The sequence below is a fragment of the Cynara cardunculus genome, assembly GCF_001531365.2.
Source record: "Cynara cardunculus var. scolymus isolate 2C chromosome LG 14, CcrdV1, whole genome shotgun sequence".
Taxonomy (NCBI): domain Eukaryota; kingdom Viridiplantae; phylum Streptophyta; class Magnoliopsida; order Asterales; family Asteraceae; genus Cynara; species Cynara cardunculus.
The window spans coordinates 3,623,004-3,643,023 of record NC_037541.1 but is presented as its reverse complement, the minus strand read 5'-3'; the positions used below and the strand labels follow the sequence as shown (position 1 = coordinate 3,643,023).

Sequence of the window (20,020 nt, the reverse complement as noted above, 5' to 3'; positions counted from 1 at the left end):
GGTAAAGGCTTGGGCATGACATAGTCATGAACCCGAGTTTGAGCCCTGGGAGGGGAGTGTTGGCGACATTTAAGTGRGGCCATGTTTAGCCTCCAAATTTGCCGGGGATTAGTCGGGCTTTGGCCCGGACACCCTTACAAAAAAAAAAAAAAAAAAACTATATTATATAGATAATAATTAATATCAAGACGAACAAAAAACCATGATTGACATTTTATGTTTTTAGCGTTACTGTAACACCGCACTAAGTACCTTACAAGTAAAATGAATAACAATACAATTATGTTAGTGTTTTTTTTTCTTAAAGGACAAATTACATGAAAAAGTAACGTACTTTAACTTGATTCCTATTTTGGGTAACGTATTTTCAAAACTTGCATTTTGGTAACTAAGATGTAAAATTTTAAACATTTAAGTACCCAGGTAACTGGTTAAAATATTAACTATTTACCATGCCGATGTGATATCCGGTTAATGTTTCGGTAAATAATACTGAGTTAGATATCATATCACTAGTCACATCAACATAGTAAATGTAATGCTTCAATCGGTTAACCAAATAATTAAATGCTTAAAACTTTATATCTTAGATATCAAAATATAAGTTTCGAAAATACATTACCTAAAAGGCTGAAATAAGAATCAAGTTACCCAAAATTGACGTTAATTTTTCTTGTAATTTATATTTTTCTTGAAGCAAAATCATAGGAGAGTCGTGCGGTTACAGGAACCTCGATCCAACGAGTCTTCCCTTCGCGCGTTGACTTCCGATTCTCTCTCTCTCTAGACTGGATTCCATCTCTCTACTCCTCAGTATACGTTCATACACAGATATAGATCTGAGAATCTAAAACCCTAGCTCTTCTCCGTCCCCATTTTCCATCGGGCTAATGTCTTCTAAAACATTGCCCTACTCAATCAAAGACATACAGTACGATAACGCCAAGTTTCGTCGACGATCCTTGTTGCAGGTATGTTTGTCTGTTACTTGGATTTAAGAGTTTGTCTACACCTTTTCCGATGGTTTTGTTTGGACCGCGATCAATGCTCTTTGTTAAGGTTTAGATTTTGATCGGAATTGAATATAATGTGGGGATTTGATTGTGATCATTTTGATTGGTTTTGTTATGTTGTTGGAATTTAGTTCGATGAATTATCTGTGGATCAATGGTTTTGTGTGTGTTTATTTGAATCGTTGATGTTTTTGTTCTAAGTGCAGTACGAAAATTGATGGTTAAACTGTAACTTTCGCGAATTCACCCCTGTGGCCCTGTGATCGTGGATTCATGATTATAATCGAGAGGATCTCGGTGCTATTTCATGAATGATCAATCAGAATTGAATGATTAAGTAGCATTTGTGAATGTATAACTCAAATAAGCATGGTAGTGATGTGTAAACCAAAAAATAGTTATGCTAGTCGCAAGAGCATATTCTTGTCTTATTAGCTGTTCTATAAGATGACAGCAAATACCAGCAGTCTTTTTATTCATGTTGATGCTAGTAGGTTTGAGATCAGATCAATTCAGCTATGCGGTTAAATCCACGGTAATGAAAACAAATGAGATTAGAAATAATGGGTAAATTTTATAGAATTGTATAATACAGCTTGATTAGCACATACAAAGACATTGTCAATGCAATGGAAAATCAGGATTCTTATTTAGAAAGGAGTTGTGGATCATTTGCTTCTGTGACTGAATCAAATGGCAAGATTTGATTCGCAAATCATATGATTCCAACATACGACAACTCATGGATCACTTATTTTTCCCTTTCAGTATCTTACTAAATTATCCTTCAGCACACAAAGTCTTGAGGGGAAGGGCTTAGAGACAAAAGAGGATAGCTGAATTAAAAATTTTGTTGTTCAAAAGACGAATGCTTGAGCCGAACATTAGTTAACATGGTCTTTAAGCCCACTTGTAGGTTAAATCAATTTCCTAATGCCATTGTTCTTTGGTTGAACATATATCTTTGGCTATTAAGCATGGTAGATGGCTTATACATGCAGTGTGTTGTTAGATAGTGCTAATCTAATGCCAGAAAGATGAAAAATACTTTTCGAATTTGTGCTACAAATCCTCCAATTTCATGATTATGGGATGAAAGTAATTATTTATTCTATTCATGTCAGTCTTTTGAACCTTTTGAGGCAGAGATACAAAGCCGTATTTGGGACAAACATGACAAATAGGAAGGACCATAGATAAAGTGGGCAATTGTAACTCACAAGCTACTAGACCTGCGTTGGGAGGATGATATAAAGACTAAATTCTCACAAGTGCATTTGGCAGATTTTTGTTTGTAAGGTTGCATTTGTCGGATAACAGGATCACGAACCTTAAAGGACAGTCTTTGAAACTTGTTATCTGTTTGTGACAATAACGAACACCCACTATAGAGCATTATGATCTAGAAAGTGTTCGTCCAATTTGACGATCTTTGCTTCAATGGAAACAAAAAGGATTGGAGCTAAAATGTCTTCGTGGTACTTGTTTTTGTAGGAGTCATATTGGGCAATGAGTGAACACCTACTTAGTAAATGTACTGAGCTGAAGGAAGACATCTAGACCGATATTTAGGCTGCTCATATATGAATCAATGGAAATAGGTCTTGAGAAAATGGTTGGCCATCTCGGTTTGTGTATCAGATTGCTGGTAAGGAGTTCCCATATAACTGAAGTATAATTAAGACAAAAGTGCTTTTGGCCAAAGCCACATAAAAAGATGACCATATACTGGTAAATGATGGATCTTGACTTTCCATGCAATCGAGCAATTATTCTATAGAACAAATTAACAACTATTTTGGCTGAGGACGAAATAAAGAAGCACCACCAAAATTGTGTCAAAGCCAAGCTGAAAGAGGGAGACCAACGACATAAATGAGCTTTTGTCTAGGGTTTGATAATAGTGTAGAACTTTTTTACCTTTAAGTTCCATGGAGGTTGCCATCTTCAAACCCAGGAATCTCCATATTTGTGTGGGGATGCCATGACAGATTTTTGGCCCATCATGGACTATCTGTTTTGTTGTCATCTGAGACCATGGCTTCTTTTTTGTCTTGGTTCCAATAATTAGCTTCCCAATATTGCAGGTTAGTAGCCTGTGCTTCTAGGCAGTGCCACTTCTGCTGCAAGAAATCGGTGGTCTCTAATTTGGAATGCAGAAGAAGATAGTTGTTGCATAATAGGATAAATCGGTGAAACTGGGGGTTTGCTTTGGGATCGTAGTATTTGGTATTATCAACTATGATGCCTTACTTCTTTAAAACCAACACGATAGGGTTGGTCTAAACAAAGAGTTGATTACGAGATGGTAAAAGAAGGTTTATTGATGAGAATTATGTGAACAACTTAAACACTACTTGTTCTATAAGATAGTTCTATCGAATTGGACAAATCTTCAAATAAAATCAAGAGATAATTCATAATGAAGGGAAAAACTGGAACTACTTGGGTATGATTAATTGTGTATCTATAAACTATTGACCTAAGGGATCAGTTACTATTAAAGAAGCAAAACTATGATTAAGCAAGAAAGCAAGGAACAGTGGACATCTGCTCTGCTAGAAGTATGGGTTGAAACCTCCCATTATCTTAGCTACTATCTTCTCAACAGGATCAAGGATTTAAGGGACACACGAAAACCCATGTAAGACATCTGCTTGTTTATTCTGATGTGGTCCTCTAAAGTAATCGAGCAGAACTCCACCATATGACGATCTCTCTATTACTTGAACTGATTTTGCCTTGAGCTGTGAGCACATATTGAACAACATCATATGCATGGAATCTGAAATATAAAATGAGATTTAAACAAGTTTCATGTGTGATACGCTCTGCGATTGACATATCTACATCCAATAATACAGGAATAATGATCTTTTCACTCACATCAGAAAAGAATAAAAAGAAGAAACTGAAATGGCAAATTCATGAGTTCCCTCATACAATATTGCATGTGGACATGATTCCTTGCCAGCATATATTTGTTTTCTGCTCTGCTTCTCAAGTGAAACTGCAAGACAAATAGGGTTTTCTAAGTTGCAGAAACTGAACATACTGTAAAATTGCACTATTTGAAGTAGCAAAAGAGGCAAACTGCTCCTGTAACCCTTCCACCCATGATCTTTTTCCCTTCATAAATTCATTTGCAGTCACTTTCATTTCTTGTTTGATGGTCATCCCTTATTTGTGCAGGTAATTTCACATACTTTTCTCACCAAAAGGATGAAGCGTGAATGTATGGCATGTAGCACTGGAAAGTTTCTGGCCTTATTAATGATCTGCGGTTTGACATATCTTGTGCTCACTCATGCAAGTCCAATCGATTCTATAACTAATGGTGTATCTGGAGCTTTTGGGTCTAAGGAAGGAGATAACTCCATCATGGATGGTGGCATTGGAGTTAAAAGATTTTGGAGAAAGCCACCCAGGCTTCCTCCTCGATTGTCGCCTGATGAAGTAAATAGTCACAATAGATCAATGCATGGGATTGCAAAACCAAATCAGCAATCTGAATGGATAGCTAGGCAAGAAAGTGTGCAGAAGGCATTTATCCATGCATGGTCTGGGTACAAAAAGTATGCAATGGGTTATGATGAACTTATGCCACTAAGCCAGAGAGGTGTTGATGGTTTAGGAGGTTTAGGGGCTACTGTTGTGGATGCTTTAGATACAGCCATGATAATGAGACTTGATGATGTTGTTTTCGAAGCAGGTTCTTGGATTGAAAAACATCTTCCGGAAAGAATTTCTCAAAGAGGTCAAGTTAATCTATTTGAAACCACCATACGTGTTGTTGGTGGTCTTTTGAGTGCTTATCATTTAAGTGTGGTACAACAAGAAGGAAATCCAACAAACAAGGGACCCAAACCATCAGTCTACCTAGAAAATGCGAAGAACTTGGCTGATATTCTTTTAACGGCCTTCACTTCAAGTCCAACTGCTATTCCCTTCAGTGATGTTGTTTTGCAGGATCGCACAGCACATGCTGCTCCTGATGGACTGAGCAGCACTTCAGAAGCTTCCACTTTACAGCTTGAATTCAATTATCTTAGTTTTCTTACTGGTGATCCAAAGTACAGTTTTGAATCAATGAAGGTTTTGGAACATATGAAGACTCTTCCAAAGGTGGAAGGACTGGTTCCGATCTACATTAGGTATGAATGCTATGTGAAATATTTATTGATGACTACAATCTAAGCACAAGAGATGCTGCTCTTTTGAAGCAGACACCTCCAAAATACTATATTCTATTGTTTAATAACATTTATTTATTTGTTATCATGTGTTGGTTCTTGGACATGAGTAATCTGCTTTCATTGCTCACAACCGCCTTAGCATTACTTATAAGGGGTGTGCTATAAGACAACATATATTTAGGTTGGAGTTTTATAAGCAATCTTACATTGTGTCATTCACATGTTTTTTTGATGCTTGGCCTTGAATTTGCATTAGGTCTGACCATCTGAGGACTTACATAATGTTGGCAATTACCAATCCAAATGTGAAGCTTAGATGATCTACTCATTCTTAGGCTATTCTGTTCCAGAACTTCTACAGCTAAATTGCTATCATCCATCCTATATGGACCATAGCAACTTTTGCCAAATAACATAAAGTGACAACCTTTATTCATCTCAAACTGGCTTTCAATACAATCTTTTTAACAGTCCCTACCTTGTGCTGTTCAGTTGCAACATCAGTCAGCTGTCGTGTGTCCAGCTAATAGGTTGTGGAGCTTGATCATTTCTAATTTTTTTCACAGTCAATTCCAAATGCTACCTAGTTATTCTAAACGTTGTCATCATCATCATTATTGTTGACAACTGTCACATCATGGTTGTTGCTGTCAGTGTCCACAGTTACCATACTTGCTGTATTAAGCATTTGCTGACAGTATGGCTTGCAGAATTGTGTAAATCATTGTCTGTGTTAAGTCCATTGCCTTTGACGATGGTTGTTACCAACCTAGTGTCAAAGTTACGCTCCCTTGTCTATAGCTTGTGATATAACTTCTAGAATATTTTTCTGCTGTTGTGGTTGGTTGAGGCATAAATCTAAGTATCCTCAAGCACTACAAGTCTAATTTCTGTTGAGGTAAAATGATAGCAAGGTTCCCAATTTCTTCTTATAAATCTACAAGGGCAGTTCACTGTTTATTGTTTAAAGCCCACTAAGCAGACATTTGAAGTCATCCCTTTTGTTAAGAAATAACTTCTATATCAACTTAACTATACAAGCCCATCTCTATGGTATTTATTGCAGCATATGACTGAAATATTAATTGTTCGAGATAATGGCCAAGGAAACCAATCAATTTTGCTCGACTGATCCATTCTCTCTTGAACAATTGAAGTCAACAGATAAAGCAGTGAACTTTATAAATGGGTCTATTAGTCTCTTGAACTAAAAAAAGAAAAAAAAAACAGTGAATCAACTCAAGGGATAACATTCGACATGCCAAAAAATTTGTTATATTAAATTTAGTTTTGATGGCAATAGATATCAGTTTGTAGATATTCCCCTTTCCTGCATGCTTTATGCAATATAAGCTTATGTCCCAAGATAAAACATTCTTTCATACTTTCTTGGTACTGTCCATTAAAATTCTTCTCGAGGAGGATGGGTGGATACCTCTGAACTTGAATAAGATTCATAACTAGCCTGGTTTACATCGTATTCTTATTGCTTTGCGTTTCTTGTGTCAGCCCTACCTCTGGTGAATTTTCTGGAAGCAATATTAGACTAGGTTCTCGAGGAGACAGCTATTATGAATACCTTATCAAAGTTTGGCTTCAGCAGAGACAAAGTAATCGGACGTATTTGCATGACATGTACGAGGAAGCAATGAAAGGTGTCAAGCATCTTCTTGTTCGAAAGTCGAAGCCAAATGGATTGGTTTTTGTGGGAGAGTTGCCTGCTGGGGTTGATGGTGGCTTTAGTCCCAAAATGGATCATCTGGTAAGTTATGTATTATCTTTTGATGTTTATATACAACAGGAGATAATGCAGGAGGTTTCTAGATTTCTCTCTTTTATGCAGTTATTCTCTACAACTACTTATTTAAAGTCATTTTAGCAAGTTGGGATTTGAACATGTTATTGCCTGGTTCTTTCCTTCCTTCTCTCTTTTGAACTCTTTTAAAATCTGTTCTACTATTACAGTGCATAAAAGCTCAATTTAGTACTTCAAATCTACAACAACATACATGCATCTTTCTTGTTGATGCTGTTAGACCCATGCATCGGACTTGACCAAGGTAAAGAATTTAGGGTTTTATAATAAGGAAATGATTTATTCCCTATATATAGGGGATTCTTTTTTGTTGATGCTGTTAGACCCACTTGGACTTGACCAGGGTAAAGAATTTAGGGTTTAATAATAAGGAAATGATTTTAGACCCACTTGGACTTGACCAGGGTAAAGAATTTAGGGTTTAATAATAAGGAAATGATTTGTTCTCTATATATAGGGGATTAACCAGATGAGTAGGTAGGCATGAAGTTATTGATTGAGATCGTTATTAGTTATTTTCTAGGGTTTTGGGAGAGACACCTGCCTCTCGAAAGTCGGCTAAACATGTAATTTTATATTATATGATTTGATTCAATAGAACATATTGGTTTCTATCAAATTGGTATCAGAGCTTTATTTTGGACCAATGGCGGCAAAGAAGATAGATAAACTTGAAGATATATTGGGGGCTGAGATTAGGGAAATGAAAACAACCATGTGGAATCTTGTCGATGAGATGGATGAGAGTTCGCCCTCATGGAGGAACCGTTGAGAAAAATCGCCGAAATCAAATCGTAACATTGGGGTGATACCATCACTGGTAGGAGCATCAGGTGGAGGACATGCTTTATCGGATTCAACGAAGATATTACATTTAAGGTCGCTGGTGAGAACAAAGAATCTTGAAGGGAAAGCAAGTTCTTGAAGAAGATGGTGACAAAATTTTGAACCTTCAATAGGAACTAATAATAAGGAGATGATTTATTTTCTATATACACGGGGTTAACCAAATTAGTAGGTAGGTAGGCATAACAGTGCTAATTTGAGACACTATTAGTTATTTTCTAGGGTTTTGGAAGAGACAGCCAGCCTCTTGAAAGCCGGCCAACCATTTCGCTTTGTTTTATCCAGTTCAATTCAACAAATCGTATTGGTCACACAAGTCATAAAAGGCCGAAGATTATAAATCTGGAGCATGCAGAAACGTGTTATCTCACTATGCATGCAGTTTATGATATTAGACTAGCAAAGTATTGCGAAGGGTTCCACACATCTATTTTTTGGAAAATTGTCCAAACAATGAGGAATTGTTGTAAAGAGAGTATGTAACCAAGATTCTCTCAAAGTATTGAGTCTCGTTTTTTGTTCCTAATACTCTTGATATGTTGGTTTACTACAAACATCGAGGTACACTGGTTCTTCTTGAAGTTATTTGACTGTACCGTATTTTAATAATTTCACATGTTCAGGTCTGCTTCTTGCCTGGCACTCTTGCACTTGGAGCCACTAAAGGCATTACCAAGGCAAAGGCCATGGAAGAGAATTTGCTCACCTTTGAAGACCTAGAAAACCTGAAGCTGGCAGAAGATCTTGCTAAAACTTGCTATGAGATGTATTCTGTAACTTCTACTGGGTTGGCTCCAGAAATTGCTTATTTTAATTCAGAGGTTAGTTGTTTTTATATTTATAACTATGATTTCTTTTTGTGAGAATGTGTTTTCTAATGTTGCCCATGTCCATAGTACATATCTGCCGATATTTATCATTTACTTTTCCTTCTTATATCAAATATTAGGCCATAGTGCCACTTGTTTTGATTTCTGCTTCTACTTCAATCAGGGCTACTCTGAGGATGGTCTTGATGGAGGAAACAAGACTTCAGAGTATATACATGACATTGTTATCAAACATGCTGATCGTCACAACCTTTTGCGTCCTGAAACTGTTGAATCATTGTTCATCCTATACCGTATTACAGAAGATTCCAAGTATGTTCTAATACTTTCTCATGATTATGTATTCTTTATCATAAGTTGAACCAGACTTCTCTAATATTTATTTAATATATGTATGTTACTGTTAAATTCCTTGTTAAAATCCGTAAAAACAGGATATACTGGCCTTATGATACCAATTTTATTTATGCAGATATCGTGAATGGGGCTGGTCCATCTTTAAGGCTTTTGAGAAGTACACAAAGGTTGATTCTGGTGGTTACAGTTCACTGGACGATGTTACCGTGCTTCCTCCTCGACGAAGAGACAAGATGGAGACATTTTTCTTGGGTGAAACCCTCAAGTATTTATTTTTATTATTTGGAGATGGTAACGTAATCCCGTTGACAGAGTTTGTCTTTAACACAGAAGCTCACCCTATTCCTATTATGACAACAAGAAAAAATGAATGATTCTCTTTCGACAGCAGAGATCGTTTACATTACAAAAAGAACCTGTATCGCCAAGAGGATTTAAGTGGGTACAGCATGACATACTGATGTAGGCATACATGGTTCCCCTTTTCCATCTTGAAGTGAAGGATATGATCATTTTGATGCTCAATTACGCAACCAGTTTGATCTGCTTATTTACGAAACTAAAGAGAACCCTATGATGCAGTTTTTAATCTTCAATATGTATTTTCATCAAACAATGGATGCGGTTTAATGAGGCTGTTTGCCATTAGTTACTGAGTGAAAACAGTAGATAGAACTTCTTTTGTTGTAACGGCTTTTAAAGTCAATGATGAGTTAAGATTATTCCGTTTATAATTACCGTCGAGCGCCATTCAGTTTAATCACTGTATTGAACTTTGTTAGATTTTGATTAAATAGAAACTTGCTGATGCTACAAGCTCAACTTTTCATAATTTCTCTTATATTGCTTCTCATACTCCTTAGATCACATTATAATCCCTACATTCACAATCATTTGGAAGGAGAAACAAGTGGTCCCCATCTCGGATGACACTTAAATCATCTATTTCTGCATTCTCTGAGTTTGCAACTTTTGCAAAATTTTGGCCTCCAAACTTTTGACCTGCAGTTTCCACAAGGTCCAGGGTGACGAAGAGATAAAATATCAGGAAGCGTAGTACAATACAAATTATCATGTTTGGATTTTCGAATTTTGAGTTCATGTTCACTGTCACGTAAATCTGTTAACTTTAGATTATATAAAAGAACATGTCTTGCAGTATTCAGGTTGCCGTGGGAGTCTACTTGGGTCAAATAGAGCTTACCTGCAAAGATCAATAATTCTTCTAATGAATCTGGTAGGACCATGAGCTTTGGAAGCTGCTTTTCTGATGCGCTCTCCTGGAAGTTTGCATGAATGGTAACCCTCTTCATCAGTTTCTTAACATTTCTGCCTGTATAACTGGTGGAACTGCTTGAGCTCAAGAAAGCAGGCTCTACAAGTGAGGTGGAACAACTAGGGTCCCTGTTTGTTGTTGGTAAGTACCGGCTTGTCAGTGTACTATTCGTTGTTTCTGGGTCGATGAATTCTATTTTGTGTTCATTCCTCCTGTTTTCATGACTTAATAGAAGGTCATATATGCTTTTGTTTCCCTGCTGTTGAGCTAGAGATTTTGGCGTGCATCCTCTTATATCTGGCTTGTGCATGTTTGCTCCTCCTTCCAGAAGAAGCCTTGCCATTTCTAAATGGCCTTTCTTTACTGCAACATGAAGAGCAGTTTGGCCATCCTCTGCTGGTGAGTTCACATTTTTTTCATTCTTATTCGATATAGAGTTGTTTATCTGTTCTTGCTTCTCTATATCACCTGAATCTAAATAATCTATATCACTTGGTTCCCTTGTAACCTGATCTGCATTTGAATAATTACGTAAATGACTAGAAGAATTTTCCATAGTCGTTCCTCCATGGGACTGCTCACTCGAAACCAAAGCTGGATTATTGGGCTGACTAGCATGTCCAAAGCTTTCCAGACCTTTCAGTTTCTGTAAATGGGCAAACACAGAAGTGTACATATTTCTTAGACCATATTAAACCAAAAGGGAATTTAGGTTCAAAATTCAAATGGTGGGAGCATCACAAGTACATACCATGTAAAAGTTGTTCATTATAATGAACCCATCCTGCGTATTTGTGTGAATAATCCTGAGTAGTGAAGAACCATCCATACGCAGCATCTGAGAAATCTCAGTTGTCTGGAATGTGAATGGCTGAGGTGTATTATATAGAATTCCTGTTTCTCCAAACATTTCTCCAGACACAGCCTTTCCTACAATCTGCAAGTTACCAATTTAGAAGTCAGGTTGGTTTCTTGTTTTTTGAACTGATCAATAGGAATACTATATACCTGATCCTGCCCATCATTATTTGCAATTATATCCTGCCATTGGAAAATAAATTACCAACCCATTTATTTAATATTCCTTTTTTAATAAAAGATTTGAGATGCTATGTAATCTGTACCAAGTTCACTTACCACTGCTCCAGTAACCAGTATATACAGATTTGTTGGAGTCTCATTTTGTAGAATCACGACCTCCTTTGGCGGAAAGTACTCTGCTTCCATTTCAGAAACCTTTTCACAATATAGCAGATTAAATTACTAACCTTGAGAAATGTGCATTGATTCCATTAATAACATGATTTACATTTTTTTTGAGAATCATCCTTTTTGCCCTTAAGAGGTTTTGCAGTGTTAATTTATAAGCAGGAAATAATGGGAACCAGAGGAAAAGAAAAGAAGGTTACCATCTGGAAGAGGCACTCATGGGAAATGCCACGAAACAAATGGACATTTTGCACTATTGGGTAAAAGAGATGGCGTGAAATGCTTGCACGGATGGCTTTCGGCAGACAATTTAAGGTATCTTGCTGTTTCAACCCTTCCGTTTTGTAATCTAGACAGATGTGCGACAATATTTGATCTTTTATCTGTGGAGGAAGCTGATTCCTTTTTGCGAATTCTGAAGCAGCAGCGACTTTATCCCTCTACAGTACCAAAAGCGTTGTCTCAGACATAGAATTCACAAGTTTGAGTAAAACTTCCTTTTTGTCATTAAGTGTAGTATCTGTTGGTATAAGTTTGTGATCTGATATACGGGCCATTGCCCCACTTGATATCAATCTAATCTTTTATAGTGAAATGTCATCATCATACGTCGCTGCTCCTTAAGATATACTCCCATTTGTTCCAAAATAATAGTTTACATTTCTATTTTAGTTTGTGCAGAAATAAGTGTGCACTTTCAAAAGGAAGCGCCTACTTTCCAATTCTACCCTTAATTATGAGATGGACTCCCTCTCTTACAAAGGGTCAAATCGTGATTTACTTAATCAAAAAGGGTAATAGTTACTCATTTTTTAAGCGGATGCCTTTTTCATTGTGGAAATATATTGGGGAGGGAGTACAAAGAAAATGCATGAAATCCAAAAGTAGCATAAACTTTAGGAATACCGACCGGAAAGTTATTTTTTGCCAAGGGGAACTTAGAATTTAGAACTTTGAAATCTAGACTTGATCAAGAATAAGAGCTTCTAAGTTTATAAAGTTGACGTGCATTACATGTCGATAGTCTCATATTGCCATGTGTTACAACTTTATAACTCTAATTTATTGTTTGAATTCATTTATTTATAAAAGCGTAGTTACCCCTTGATTGCTGTAGAAAACCACAAATATTTTGAGAACCAGGGAACCAACTCTTTCATATTCATGATGAATAATCCTGAATAATGAAGATTATTCATGATGAATGTCATGATAGATATACATCACAAAAATCATTAATAATGAAAATACATGATATTTTTGATAAAAATATATTATATCCATGATAAAATGGCATGAATATCAATGATAAAATGCACAATTTTATGAATAATGAGAACGCATTATTTTCATGATTATTCAGGGTTATTCATCATGAATAATACATGAAATAGTTAGTTCTCAGTTCTCAAAATATTTGTGGTTCTCATTTGAGCGTTCCCTATGGCTTTATATGAATAACCCGTGCTTAAACATTTAGGGTCTATTTACCAAAAGCTTACCCTGTAAGCGCTTACCAAGTCACATCACCTTATGTCCTTACTCGGTAACTGACAGCGACGACTCTTACCCGGTTATCGTTTACCGGGTAAATTGTTGCATACAATGCCGTTTTTATGGACTAAAATCTTACTCTGTAAGGTAAATGATAGTGTTAAATCTTACCGGAAAGCGCTTACTGGGTAAAAGTTTGGGTAAACGGCCCCCTAATGTTGTTTTCAACACCTTGAACAGAAGGAGGGATAAAAGAAGGCAGAAACTTACAAAATCTCTGGTGTTGCCAGTCCAATGGACAACGAGATTTGTCATGTTCCCAATGAGGTAAGCCGTCAATCCCAAGTTGAATAGCATGTAGAAGATATCGAACAGCATCTCTCTCGTGTTCTCAGCATGAAAATCTCCGTAGCCAGTTGTTGTCAGAGTTACGATCGACCAATACAGTGCTGTTACGTACCTGTTCCAGATGCTATCGTTTTTGAAATCCGGATAAACTGCACCTATCCAAGTTTTATTTGGATCCGGATATCTATCCGCTATCAAGTAGTTGAAGCATCCAGCACAGTGTACCGCGAAAAGAGTCACCTAAATTTCAAATATAGATAAGCAAAAGATATTTACTGAGTGGCCTAGTTTCCCTTGTTCTTATGGTGGTTTCTGGTACACGGGACAGGACTTGACAAAATTATGTCCCATGTTTGATGCGACATTAAGACTAGGACAGGACGGGATTGAGTGAGACAAAAATGCAGGGTGGAAGAAAAATCAGGGAGATCGGACAAGATTGGTAAATTACTAAACTACCCATGTCAAGTTAAAACCCTAAAACCTTGCACAGTTCTTTCACCCGCCTACCTCCCCGTCTTGTGCAGTCATGTTTGCCTACCAAACGCACCCATAATATGTTTTAAAAAGGTTTGGTGGCTTACTGAGGTGAGTTTCGTACAACGGATCCAGAAGTAGTTGAACCTGATGTCCTTCTCAAGCCTGAAAATGGAAGCGTACAGATTTTGTCACTTAGCGTAATTTTGGGTACCCTTTATAATAGCAAAATTTGGAAGATTATTATGTTTTAGAATTTGGGACGTACTCTCGGGAACAACCTCTCTGTCTCGTGGGACAGAGGTAAGGTCTACGTTCATCCTACCCCTGACCCTACCTTCAGGTGGGATGTACCGGGTCCGTTTGGTTTGGTTTAGAATTTGGAACGTACCTTGCAAAGAGGGAGCTAACTCTTCGAAGACGCCATAGTCTAAGCATGCTGAGTACTTTGAAGCCAATCTCGCTTTTACGATCCGTGCAGAGGAGGCTGAGAGATCGAAATGGCACGGTTGAGCTGACATCGAACATAAACCAGGTTGATAGGTACCTGTTTCAATGCCAACATTTTTGTCTTTAGTAACCTGTGCATTTATTTTACATTCGAAGAGATCGATCCGTAAATTGCTGCATGCTGCTGACCTCACTGCTATTTTCTTGTGATCATCAACAAGAACGTACGATTGGCTATCAAGGTACGCCACAAAGAAAGTTAAAACGATATCAATGGCGAAGAAGCCATTGACAATGTTATCGAAGATGCGTAGGGCCCCTTGCTTATCGTCAAGAAATGCAAAGTCAAAGGGTGAAATCCAGGCTGAGTAAATGACCAAAATAACCAGAAACATCTCCCAGGCCCTGAAGAAGAAGAAGAAGAAGAAGAAGAAGAAGAAGAAGAAGAAGAAAAAGAGGAAAGATGATCAAAATGACGAAAATGCCCTTCACTACAACGAAGGTGGTTGAATCAAACTCACCTGTATTTCCTATCAAAAGGGCTGACCGTGTATCTCTTTAGCGGAGCCGAACGGTTGAAGTTGGCACCTAGCGACGGGAGGAGATCACTGGAGAAGAAACCACTGTGGGTCGACTTCCCCATTTGAAAATCTTCGATACAAAAGCATCTTAAGAAGTTCATTTTTCTGGATTCAAATAGTTAGAGAAAGAAAGCTGGCAATGGACATGGTGGTCATGAGGGGAGGGTAAAAGTGACTTTATATACTCGGTAGCTGGTGAACTCACAGGTTCATCGTGGCTTTTCGGCTTTTCGTTTATGACGTAAAAAAGCAAGAAATCTTGAAATTAATTAATTTTTATAGTATTTTTGCAGGTGAATATGATGAGATAAAAGAAGAAGATGAAGGTGGTGTCTTTAAATGCAGCTCAGCTGAGTTGAGTTGAGTTGAGAAGATGGTCCTATGATTGGATTGGGGTGTGAGAGAAAAATGGAGGTGTGATTTGGTGTGGAATTCCAAAAATGGACCAGACAAGAGGGTGTAAGAGGTGCGATATAAAGACCATGGGCCAATGGAATCTGGCTGGCTTGCTTGCTTTCCTGTAAGATGCCTCTCTAATCTCACTCTCCTAAAGGTTAAAACTTTTGGTCAATTCCACAATCTTCGAATATGCGATATTATGTGGTATCCTTTCGATTTGATTTTAACTCCGAGTGACCGTGAATTTCACGTATAAGTGTTTCTAATTCTAACCCGCGTGGTAGTTTGTTTGTTTGTTGTACATGTTTCGTACTCCACCCAAAACTACAAAAGGTTGGTATTAAATAGGGTGTCGTGGGTCTGTTTGGAAACTTCTTCTTTGTCTATTAACGTGCGTTTGGTACGTGGGATATAGGACGGATGCGACATGGTAAAAACTTTTTGTTCCATGTTTGGTGTGATAATAGACCGGGATATGACGGGGTTGTGTGGGACAAAATGGATCTTTTTGGATCTGGTCAAATTAACTGGAACAAAGATAAGGGAGACGAGACAAGATTGTCAAGAGCATCTCCAACAGATTCTTCAAATGGAGAAAATAGAGATTTTGGGCATCTTTTTTACTTAAATAGATTCTTCAAAATGAGAAAGTAGCAGAGAGAGTGTAAAAATCTTCAAATTTGGAGAACGTTTAAAAAATGATTACAATGAGAGATATTTTTTAATATACTTACACCAATGGGAAACTTTGAAAATAAATATTTAAAGAGATAATAATTTATTAGATAAATGAAATATTTTGGTAATATAATCAATGTTTAATCTCCAAACCGGGGAATCTGTTGGAGTTGAATGTATTTTTGTTTTAAGGGTTTTGAAGTTCCATTCTCCATTTTGGAGACATTTTGAAGAATCTGTTGGAGATGTTCTAGATGACTAAATTACCCGAGTCAAAGTAAAACTTCAAAACCTTCCATCATTCTCTCATCTGTCTAATCGTGTCTTGCCTGTCGTATTGACCTACCAAATACATTTTTATGTAGAGTTTCGGCCTACCAAATACATTCTTATGATATAAAATTTTGGCCTACCAAATACGTTCTTATGATATGAAGTTTGCATATATATTTTTTCACCATACTTTACATTCACATGGAAAATACCTACTTTATTTGGTTTAGGGACTGTTTACTTACCGTTTAATGAACATAATGGTTTGGACGACTTACTTGCTCAGCTATATACGAGTGTTTCTCTACGGCTTAATCATTAAGCCATCAAGCCAAAATGGCCTAGAAATGCCCATTACACCACCTCAAACAAACAAAACACCCTAAAGGGTTTTAATCCTCTCTTTGCCTCTTTCAAACAACAATATATTTTTATTCAGATAGGTACTTAACCCATATGACTTAATAAAAAAGAAAAAGTAATCAACACTTATGGATTGTCTGGTTGGTTTTTCATTAAATCCTATATCAATAAAGCTGTCTATATGAATTAATATGTTTGTACAGATTTAAAAGGTTTTTGTTTAAGATGATTTTTCATAGATGTTTTTTAGTTGAGAGAGGTAAATTTGAAAAAAAAAAAAACTTGGCTTCATGCATAACCTACTTTCTGTATCATTAAGTCACTACTAAACAATTATGTATAATTGATTTAAGGATAATTTTTGTTTAAAAAAAAAGGTGGTTTAGATAGGATTATTTTGTGGTAAGAGTAAGACGGGTTATAGACGCTTGGTGCATTCGTTATTGGCGGGGTATAGAGTGACCCTATTTGCCGGCTGGACATTTACAAATCCACCGACCTCCTCTGCACGTGCTTGGATGCCCAAAATCCTTTTTTTTTTCTTTTTCTTTTTCTTTTTTATAATTTTATAATTTCCTAAAAAGGGTTTTTATGTCTTATTAGAAAAAATATATTTTATTACAAAGTTTTTCTTCATAAACTTCGACTACGTTTGTGTATGCAAATATTTTTTCTGGAAAAAAGGTCTTAGACTAATTTCTGAAATATTTTTACGGTGCTGATTTTGTGGTCGTTATGACAGGGTTGAATATGTCTCAATGGCATGTGGGTGATGTTTGGGGTCGTTTTCTAGACCCCCTGTTCATTTTACATGAATGTTCGATCTTTTTATCCGTTAGACTGAAACCATAGGAAGTGTACAGTGTATTTTGACATTTATTGTCATCCAAAATGCCTATAATTTGCTACAATCATGTCTAACCTTTTTTTTTTATTACTAATCATGCATTTATATTTGGTTTTATGATGGTATACTTGTAGAAAACGACGAGGGCTTGAGTTTGGCCGTTGCAGTAGTGATGGCCAAATCGGCCCGGCCCGGCCCGGGACTAGTTATAGGACCGAAATCTGAGACCGGTTATGGATTTGGGGTGTTTCGCGGGACCGGGACCGGTTATGGCTCGGCTCGGCCCGGCCCGAATTTTAAAAATGTAACCGTTTTTTGGCCATTTTTTTGTATTTTTTGCTTTTTAAACACTATATACAAGTGTCTTGGTTGAGGGATTTATGTACCAAGTTCTCGATTCGCAAAAAATGCAAAAAAAGTTCACAATTATCGGTTTCTCGCTATATTTTGTAAGACAATGTAATTTTAATTATAATAAAACCCATTTTAAAGTGTATTTGAGTGATCCAATTACAAATTTTATAATATATTAAAAATATATATCATTAAAAAAAATATTTTTAATGACCAGGACCGGTTGGGACCGGGACCGGCGGCTCATAACCGGTTACAATAAAGCTTGATCGGGCTCAACTTTTTCGAGCAAGACTGGGACCGGTTATGAGAAATCTTGGGACCGGTTTTTGGCCATCACTACGCTGCAGTATGAGAGTTAAGATTTCTTTGGGATTGGGATAGCCATCTAGCGGGTTGCTGTACATTTGATTTGTCTTTCACATGATTTTCTTGAGGCAAGATGTTGTGGGCCGACATAGGAGTAGTTGGTTGTAAATTCTTCTTGCATGAACATGAGCTAGAAATAGTAATCACAGGGTCGAGATTTAAAAGTCGTTTACTAAAATTTACCTGTTAAATGCTTACGGGGGTCACTTTATCTTATTGAATAAACATGACAATGATTGAGTATCTTACCCATTAAGAGCAATGATAAGAACCAAAAGTCTTAAGGGCCGTTTACCAAATGCTTACCCGGATAAACGCTTACCAAGTAACATTATCTCACCGGATGAATATAGTAAGGACCAAGAATCTTATACAGTAAGAGCAAGACAATGATCAAGAGTCTTACCCGGTAAGTGAGGGTGACGACTCTTACCACGGTAAACGCTTACTGAGTAAATTATTATATACTATGTCATTTTGGTGGACTAAAATCTTATCCGATAAGTACATAATAATTTTAAATATTAATATACAGTTGATAAAATATTTGTTGCTTAAACAATGATTGATTTCCAAATCTTTCAAAAAATAAATACAGATTCAGACAAGTTATAAGAAATAAATAAAAAAAAAATAATAATAATGAGTTATGTAATACAAACAAGCAACAAACCCACATCCACATGTGAATATAATATATGATTATGGTATTTTTTATTCATTCATTTTGGACAACCATATCCACGTGAAGTAATTTATTTTATATTTTTTATATTTAAAAATGGTATATTGTTTTTCCATGGGAGATGGGGACACCAAAACTGGACCTTACATCAAAGATGGATCGAATTTGTATGGGCAGCAGTAATGTTCTTGTATTCTATTTGCTTTTTTTATTTATTTATTTATTAATAAATAAAATTGTATTGTTTATCAAAGAATATATAATTACTTGTTACCTATAAAATTTCAATCCAAGATTATATACAAAGCACATGTGATTTTACACTAACATCATATACAAAATCACATGTGATTCAGGCGAGTCGTCCGGACACTTTTTTTGACCATCGATGTAAAATCATATGTGATTTCACACATGATTTGCCTGTTTTTTGTTTATTTTAAATAGGTACCGTTCTTGTTTGATTCTGCCTCTCTCTCTCCGTGTGTGTGTGTATATATATATATATATATATATATATATATAGGTTCAGGTTCAGGGAAACAATAAAAAAATGAAAAACTGAGGAACATCCTAGTAAATGTTCATCTAGACAGTATGCATATATACATACAAGTAATCTGTAACAAATTTTCCAATATGCATATGTGCGTAACATGTACACGTGCATAAAAAAAACAACTTCAGTTACTTGTGTACACATATGCATACTGTACAGATGAATGGTCATCATAATGTTCCTCCGTTTTTCATTTTTTTGGGGTTCTCTCTCTCTCTCTCTCTCTCTCTCTATATATATATATATATATATAGAGAGAGAGAGAGAGGGGTTTAATTGCAAACTAATTTTCGGTTGTGAATTGGGAGACAAAGGAGAGTGCAAGACGTGTCTCAGGCATCCACATTCAATATGAATAACAAAGGTGAAGTTCATGAACTATTCATGACGAATGATCCAATATTCATGATGAATAATACACTATCATGATGTATGTTAAATTGATTCATTATTCATGATGAATATACACGCTCATCATTATTCATGATAAATAACCCGTGGACGCAGAGGACGCATGTCGCGCTCTCCTTTGTCCCCCGTTTCACAATCGAAACTCGCTTTTCATTTGAATCCTCTCATATATATATATATATATATATA

General features: G+C 36.4%; 2 protein-coding genes across 2 annotated transcripts in view; one reads left to right on the top strand and one right to left on the bottom strand.

The window, feature by feature from the left end:
• The first annotated feature begins 812 nt into the window (after nt 1-812).
• On the top strand, nt 813-9,886 carry LOC112526325 (mannosyl-oligosaccharide 1,2-alpha-mannosidase MNS3). The gene is made up of 6 exons (XM_025136586.1): nt 813-971; nt 4,206-5,167; nt 6,719-6,971; nt 8,495-8,692; nt 8,865-9,013; nt 9,174-9,886. Exons 1-6 carry the CDS (start codon nt 891-893, stop codon nt 9,430-9,432), a joined length of 1,902 nt encoding a protein of 633 aa, XP_024992354.1. The 5' UTR covers nt 813-890; the 3' UTR covers nt 9,433-9,886.
• Nucleotides 9,842-20,020, bottom strand: part of LOC112526875 (potassium channel KAT3-like) — an 18,655-nt gene continuing 8,476 nt past the window's right edge. Inside the window, exons 2-12 of the mRNA XM_025137302.1 lie at nt 14,834-14,998; nt 14,502-14,717; nt 14,254-14,409; nt 13,970-14,027; nt 13,308-13,625; nt 11,744-11,983; nt 11,472-11,570; nt 11,343-11,375; nt 11,086-11,271; nt 10,263-10,980; nt 9,842-10,060 (exon numbers count right to left, since the gene is read on the bottom strand). Coding sequence (XP_024993070.1) covers nt 9,918-10,060; nt 10,263-10,980; nt 11,086-11,271; nt 11,343-11,375; nt 11,472-11,570; nt 11,744-11,983; nt 13,308-13,625; nt 13,970-14,027; nt 14,254-14,409; nt 14,502-14,717; nt 14,834-14,998 — 2,332 coding nt within the window. The 3' untranslated portion in view covers nt 9,842-9,917. The remainder of the gene's footprint in view (nt 10,061-10,262; nt 10,981-11,085; nt 11,272-11,342; nt 11,376-11,471; nt 11,571-11,743; nt 11,984-13,307; nt 13,626-13,969; nt 14,028-14,253; nt 14,410-14,501; nt 14,718-14,833; nt 14,999-20,020) is intronic.